General features: G+C 45.4%; 1 protein-coding gene across 1 annotated transcript; it reads left to right on the forward strand.

Annotated features, from left to right (window-relative positions):
• The first annotated feature begins 211 nt into the window (after positions 1 to 211).
• LOC135812482 (endonuclease V-like) lies at positions 212 to 3961 on the forward strand. Its single transcript, XM_065325838.1, has 3 exons — positions 212 to 608; positions 1614 to 2073; positions 2323 to 3961. The coding sequence occupies exons 1-3, from the start codon at positions 556 to 558 to the stop codon at positions 3031 to 3033; spliced, it is 1224 nt and encodes a 407-aa protein (XP_065181910.1). The 5' UTR covers positions 212 to 555; the 3' UTR covers positions 3034 to 3961.
• The last annotated feature ends 3872 nt before the right edge of the window (positions 3962 to 7833 follow it).

Raw genomic sequence — 7833 nt, forward strand, 5'->3', positions numbered from 1 at the left:
GTGGCACAATTGTTGGCGTCGCCACTATTGCGCAGCAGCGGCGCCGTTGACCAGTGGCGTATTGCGTTTTAGCCTTTAGGCTCGTCGGCTTTAGTGGCACGCTACATCTAAGAATAACCTTTATCCACGTAGAAGACATGAACGCCATAGTTTATGTGGGCGTTTTACAACCTCCTTATCCCGCAAGCATATGCTATCAAGAGCAGGCCTTGCAGGCCCGAGGCGAAGAAGCTTTGCACAACTTGAAGTCTAGGCTTTGATGCCTTGCATCGTCAGTGTTGAAAATGTTCTCCTTGAACACACTTCAACTTTTACTTCTCTCTGCCTCTTCCCTTCGCCTTTGGCATTAGTTTCATTTTATTCCGCTGTCGACAGAGGTTGCCTGACTTGGTTCAATCCATTGTTTGGTCCATCTGAATCAAACGTTATCAAAATCCTCAGTGGTAGTATTCAGACGTTTTCGGGTTCTGCGGTTCTTCTCTAGAACTGTGAGCGATCTTACTGGTGAGCTCAACTGAGCCGTGCACAACTCCTCTCTCAGCTGAAGATTCAAACATGGCGGCAAAGGAGCCTCGTGTTTCTGGCAAACAGATGGAGCAGTGGTCAAGGTACGTTAATGCATAAGTATTATCACTTTTTCTACAGAGAACCAAACCTCTGCAACAGTCATGTAGTTATAGGAGTCAGGCTTTGTATGCAAGGTGAAGTTAGATTGGCAATGATCTTACCTGATTTGAATTTCCTATTTTCTATCCATTTACTATTCAGCCGATCTATTTTACAAGTAATTTTACATCCCAAATCAAATAGGCAAGTATGCACATAGCCAGCAATCGCAGGTTATCACCTAGATATAATAATAATCTGCATAACGGTAAAAGTAACTTAGTTTAGAATGGAACTTTTGCTCAGCGTCACCTTTTTAACCAGGCCGTAACGAGGTCGGCCGAAAGAATCCTAGAAAAAGAGAATCCTCCTCTCCACTGCTCAACCAGGATGCCGACATAGGTCCAAAAACAGACAACTAAAAGGTACGCAAGAAAACTTTACGGCCACGGCTGCGCAGACTTTGGCCCACTAATATTTTAACATACATTCAAAATTTACGAGGAGCACACAAAAATCTCCATTGAAACCTAGGCAATCTGCTGAGGCCCAAACTATAAAGAAGAAACACTGGTGGTAGGAATTCACATCGGTGCAGTGAACCAGTTTTAGTCTTCTATATCGAAGTTTACCGCGCCTAGTGTAATCCAGCGAAAACAACACAGCGTCAACCGAATGTTGTCTTTGTTTCATGAGCGCCAAAGACAGAAGTAATCTGTGCAAGAAGATTGTGCTCTTACCTATGTATACAAACATACTTCGTACATACATACATACTTGCATACATATATACATACAAACATACATATATACACACCTACTTGCATACATACATCGTGATCTTGGTCCTGCTGCCAAGTCTCGCTACATACACACACACATACAAGAAACAGACCCACATACATGTACACCCAATCTAATGTTGCAACCCATCCACCCAGTGATACATATGCTGCTTTTCCTTCGTTATTTCTTCCATTTGTTTTCTATATGTCTGGTTCACACAGGATTCAGCGGAATATCCGATGTAGTATCATCCAAGAGGATCGATTCGGTCGCCCAGGAGCAACCCTGAGGTCGTCAATTAACATCATTGGTGGACTTGATATTTCGTACAGCAGCAACGACAACCAGACGGCCGTGGCTGCGCTATCGCTATATAACTACCGTACCATGCAACATATGCATACATTTAAGATTCCCGTCAAAATAACCGTACCATACAAATCCGGCTTCTTGGCGTATCGAGAAGTCGAGCATTATGTCACGTTGCTGGAGACGCTTAAGAAGGAACACCCCCAGTGGAAGCCACAGGTGCTTTTGGTGGATGGCAATGGAATTTTGCACCACAGAGGCTGTGGCTCAGCCAGCCATCTAGGAGTTGTGGCTGACGTGCCCACCATTGGTGTAGCCAAAACACTTCTTATTCCAGCGGTTCAAGCCCGAAGCGAGCGAGAATTCCGAGAAGTAAGTGAAGACTTCTCGATATTCTTGCCCTGGAACATTCGTTAGGAATACTCGCATCTACTTCTTTATCTTTGCACCATATTGGCTGTAATTCATTATTATTCCTGTCGTGCAACTGAGCGAAATTTTCGGAGATGGAGGGGATAGCAAGTGAAAAGTACTTAGCTTAGGATATGGTCCCAGTGATTATCATCTGTCCCTGTTGAAAGTTTAACACTTGCGTCTTTTTGACCCTTTTGGCATCCGCAGGACAATATCAAACACCTTTGCCAAAACAGAGGCACGGCTCCAGTGATTGGAAAGGGCAAGACCGGCATCATTGGAGTAGCCAGCGTCAACAAAGGTGGATCAACACCCGTCTATATTTCAGTGGGCCACAGAGTGTCTCTGAATACTGCAATCAGAATAGTCCAGCAGTGCTATCGAGGCAATTGTAGAATTCCAGCTCCTATAGACAGTGCTGATCAAGAATCCCGGCAACAGATTGGTGCAAGAACAAGAGGCACTCGTCCGCGTGTGAATGCCAAGCCTAGAGATCGCAACAGTTACGACGGAGCAGTGCAGCAGGTCGACATGGACACGTCAGGCGGCAAGGATTCCACGACTTCCACCACACATGACGTTCCGCAGGATACTCAGAATACAGCTCCACTGAAGGCCCAGCCATCAGCTAACGCCCAAGGGACTCCTGGTTTCCCTGCTCGTCAACATGGCAAGGCAGCTCACACCTCCCCAGACGACGAGGGCTTCACCTCGGCTACTGGAAAACATACATTCAAGCCCAAGCCATCAGCTAACGCCCAAGGCACGCCTGGTTTCCCTGCTCGTCTACGTGGCAAAGCAGCTAACACCTCCCCAGACGACGACGGCTTCACCTCGGCTACTGGAAAACATACATTCAAGCCCAAGGCATCCCCGTCAGTGCAACACTTCACCCGATCCACAGGTAACATGGGCTAACGAAGCATCAGCCACCGAGAGGGAAAGGCATTTCGAACCTGTTGCAGCATCGCATCAGAGTCTGTCACACGATAAACTGCTGGAACTGTAAAGATAGGCTTCATTGATTCATGCAGCCTTCAACATAAGATACACCACATCACTAATCCTCTCCAGGAACGCACTGGGATATCCTGCGCAGATACGTGGATACATTCTACGTAGATCGAAGTCAGAGCACGAGAGAGAACCTTGATGACTATGCTCTTCTACACTTTGTTATGTGAGATTGTCAACTCGCTTGCTAGCCTTCCTACTTTGTTGAATCCCATTTATTTTAGCATTCCTGATGTGGGTCCATACCCCTGCTTGATGATTTAACTCCAGTTACTTTCATTGGCTACCTTTAATCCCGTAAATTCCACTGATGATCGGGCCAGAAGATATATTTCTCGCCGGCCGAGCGGAGCGAGTGAGGTTAGAAATGATTTCTCGCGCAACAAAATTATTTTTCTTCCGAATATGGAATCTGGTGTTTTCTCTTTTTGTTGCAGTTCTTTTTGCCTGACTTCTTCGGTCAGTGCTTTGTGTCTCACCAGTGTCCCCACCCTCCCACGTTTCATGTCTGCCCGTCGTCTTCCCTTTCTTTCTTGGCTGTAGATATGTTGTGCAAGTTTTATGCTGCCATATTACCACTTGGGGTTATACACCCGGTCTTTTCCCTCATTCGTGCGTCCGTCGGCGCGAGGGTTTTTTCCCGGCTGGCTCGGTCCAGAGAAATTAATCTGACGGTCCCAAGTGGTGCTTGTCCTGACTTATTTATGTTAGGTGAATGCAATCACTTTTCCTCCTGGGGTCTGTCTCCCTGTTGTTGCTCCTAGTTTCGTCTGCATTCTGGTTCACATCTGGCTACGGCCTACTACACTCACTCTGTGTGCTCCTGCCTCTGTTGTCTGGGTCCATGTCCTTATGTCAGTGTATGTGGAGCGAGAACATCGGTTCTGGATTATAATATTAATGTTACACTACTACTATGATACACATACATATCGAACAGGAAACTTACATGTAGTTGCGTGATGTATGCAGCCTTCATTTTATTTACAGCTCTATTAAAGTTATTAACTCCTCGAGGGTTGTTAAAACCGAAAATGAATAGAAAATATGAAGTTCAAATCAGGTTCCAGATCCGTGACTGTCTCACGTCGCCTTGTCTGCTTTCGTACATGTCTAGTCTTACCCTTACAATTGGTAGAGGTTTGGTTTTCTGTAGAAAAAGAGGTCAAACCGACATGTATGCATAGCCGTAACTTGACCAGCGCTTCATCTGTTTGCCACAAATATGGCGCTTGCTTGAAACTTCGGCTTTTGGAGGAATTTTGCACACCTTAGTTGATCTCACCAGTACAGACTGTTTATTGCCGAAATCCATAGTCTATGGCCAGTGAAAAGCACTAATTATTCCAGAGAATAATGTCTTAGAACTCAGCACATCTGAATTCTCCACCGAGCAATAAAACGCGTTACATGTATACATTGTTTGTTTGTTTGAAGTTTTATTTTACATCGCAAACCAAACGGGCATTGATGCCCAATATTATGATAGCGATAGAATAAAAAGTGTGGCTCGATAAAGCTGCACTTGAGAAAATGAGAAAATAGTCAATAGGAAGTATTTGTACCGGTAATTACAAGTCAAGTTCGAACGAAGTAGCAATCAGAGAGAAATAGCAAGATGAGGTCCTATGCCAGAGGGAGGTGCTATTTGGCCATATTAACCGTAGAAAAACACTTTCAGCAATTCTTTAAACGAGGTTGGACTACGAGTGGACGTGAGTTCCTGTGGCAGGGTATTCCAAAGCTTCACGGCAGAAACCAATGGTCGGCTGTCGCCTGATGTTCGCCGAGTTAGTGGAACAACGTATTTGCAATTGGCAATGCCACGGGTGTTACTGGGCGGTTGGAGGGCTACTCTATCTTTCAGAAGAGGGCTGATGCTGCTGGTGTGGACTAAGTGCATAAGCAAACGCAGTTTGCATTTGGCACGTTCAATTGCAGTGGTCAGTGCAAGGCGAGTGTATATGAGTGGTATGGGACGGGAAGGGCAGATTGGCTACGCAGCGAACACATCGCTTGTCGAGGACAGTGAGCTGGTGCCGCTGCTGAGCCTTAAGTGCTGAGAAGAACGCGTTTGATCCATAAAGCATATCAGGAAGTAAAAGGACAGAATAGAAGAGGAGTGACTGGTGTTCAGATAGCGACGGGCGGATGGTTCTCAGGGTGGTTAGCTTCTGCGAAGTTTCACGTACTATGCTGGAGACCTGCGCGTCCCACCGAAGACAGGAATCGAACTGTACTAGTCTGTAGGCCCATAAAGCGAACAGTGGTGTTCTAGGTGAGAGGCGTCCCGTTGCAGTTAACGTTGACTTCCAGGGTACCACGGCATGAACCCTCCAATGGCTAAGACCTGCGTCTTGTCAGGGTATAAAACCAGGCCTTTCCCGTGTAGGTAGTCAGCAAAGTTTGACACAGCAACTGATTAGACTTGATTTAGGGTTGCTACGGATCCGCTTGCGGTGTCGAGAAGGATGTCATCCGCAAACAGCTGGGAGTGTGCTGGGCTGGTGACGCTATGGACGTCCATGGTATATAGTGAAAACAGCAAAGGCAGTATGTAGCTGGTGGTCTGCTGATGACAGACAGCGGTCCATGGCCAAGGTCAAGGTATCTTCCATGGAGTGTTGTGGCCGGTACGCAAACTGATTGGCGGGCAAAAGTGAATGGGTTTGTAAGAAGTCACACAGGCGTTTGTGGACTATCTTCTCCAAGATCTTCGATGCTATTGGCAGCAAAGATATGGGACGGTAATTGCGAGATGCGTTCTTGTCACTAGACTTAAATAGGGGTCGAACATTTGCAATCTTCGGGGAGAAGGGTACCATGCCAGACGAAAGGGATGCATTAATTAATATGGATAGCGACGGGGCGAGAGCTGCTGGACAATGCTTCAGGATGAATGCCGGAATACTGTCGCCGCCCTCAGCTTTACGAGCATCGAGTATCACGAGGAAGGTGAATATCGCCTCAACACTAGTGGGCTGGAATTCCCGCAAAGGATCCTCAACTGATGTAAAGTTCAATTCAAGGTGACAAAACAAATTGAAACCAAGTAGTTCGGCAATTTCTGTCAATGAAATGCCACCAAAGGCAAGTGGCACAAAAGTTGAAGCATTTTCCTCTAGATTGCTTTGCAAAATGACAGTGACAGTGAAATGACTAGCTTTTTGTATAGCCTACTCTACAAGTAGGTATTGAATCTAATAACACGTCAGAAGCTGGGTGTTTGTGCCATAGGCACCGGCGGATAATGTCGGCATAATTATTGGCATAATTTGGTGGTTGAAAATTTGGAGCAAAATGTTGCATCCTCTCGGAGGTAGGAGCATAACTACACGATTTTACCACGGTTCTAGTATGTAGGCTATACAATTGTGTACAATGCGCCTGATCAGTGCTGGTGGTCTGCATGGCAAAGCGTTTGGAGGTCATGCAGATAGTATTTTGAATGAAAAGCAGGGTAGAAATCATGGCAATACAATATTGTATGCTCGAACTCGTCTTCGGCAAAGTTCTTTCTCACACTGGCACAGTACATGTAGGAGAAGATGCGAGTGAATCAGCCTTCATCAGGTATCCCGGGGCGGAAGGGATAGTGACGGGTAGTCCGCAAAACTACGTGAACATTTACCGGTACTCGTACATTACATTTGTACATTATGCATGTTACGAAGTCATGAACAGTCTGGATTTTAGCAGCTATGATATGACGGCATGCTACGGATATTGCTCTTGTTCGGTCATGATGGAAGGAGAAGTGGAGCTACGGGCGAGATAAGCTGATTATTCGCAGGGTGAGGCCCAGGGTGACATCGGTTGGACGAGTATGATGATTACGAAGACAGTTGAACATGATAATTTTCAAAGGTAACTCAAACTAATTTGGCAATGAAATAATATTTTTACTGAAGTACAAAAGAAATCAAGTAATGAATAGAGGAAGTATTGTTTTCTCTTTTCCTTGTTGACCGCTTAGGCTCTTACATGTATGGATACCTTGGTATGGGGATACTCATGTACATGTTATTTGTTGTACTTATGGCCACTTGCAACTTGCAAGTACGAAAAAAGGCACAATTTCCTGAACTTTGAGGCTCCTTAAGTACAACAAAGTGAATGCACATGTATATCCCCGGGTGCTAAAGCATAATATGAGGATTTTACGTCCATAAAGCGAGAATCCATGAAAGCAAAATTCCTTGATTTCGCGAGAATAATCCGCCGGAGCCTATTGTGCACAGGTGTAGTTCTAGTAGTAGCAGAAGTGGGTTGCCCATATACATCAATAAACAAAGGGGTGTTGACGTCAGATCAAGGGGGCCTAGTAGAACGCACAATGTCCTTCTGCGAACCCATCGAAATCCGAGATTGATTTTACGCAATATTTCGCGTTTGGAAACATTTGTCCGCGGGTACCGGGCGCGGGCTGAGAAAAAGTCGTCTTCAAAAGGTTCTTTTGCGAGAATCCGCGATATGCGCATTGAAACAAAATGGCGTCACGATTTATTGAAAGTGGTATAGTTGGTACGAGGGTTCAAAACCATTAATTTTGAACTCCAAAGTGTTCGTCTTCTTTTACATGCTCACAACAGCTCGCAACAAACAAAAGCTAAGGACGATGGAAAGAGAGCATGCCAAAAAGAAGATGAAGGCTATACATGTAGTTCAAATGGGTTTGAACACCCGTACTGTACAACCAACTAT

Source organism: Sycon ciliatum, chromosome 3 (genome assembly GCF_964019385.1).
Source record: "Sycon ciliatum chromosome 3, ocSycCili1.1, whole genome shotgun sequence".
Taxonomy (NCBI): Eukaryota; Metazoa; Porifera; class Calcarea; order Leucosolenida; family Sycettidae; genus Sycon; species Sycon ciliatum.

Bases quoted from the DNA above. Each gene is read 5' to 3' on its own strand.
- LOC135812482 (XM_065325838.1), top strand. From the start codon at position 556: ATGGCGGCAAAGGAGCCTCGTGTTTCTGGCAAACAGATGGAGCAGTGG. The intron at 609-1,613 runs GTACGTTAATGC...TGGTTCACACAG, and splicing joins CAGATGGAGCAGTGGTCAAG to GATTCAGCGGAATATCCGAT. The intron at 2,074-2,322 runs GTAAGTGAAGAC...TGGCATCCGCAG, and splicing joins GCGAGCGAGAATTCCGAGAA to GACAATATCAAACACCTTTG.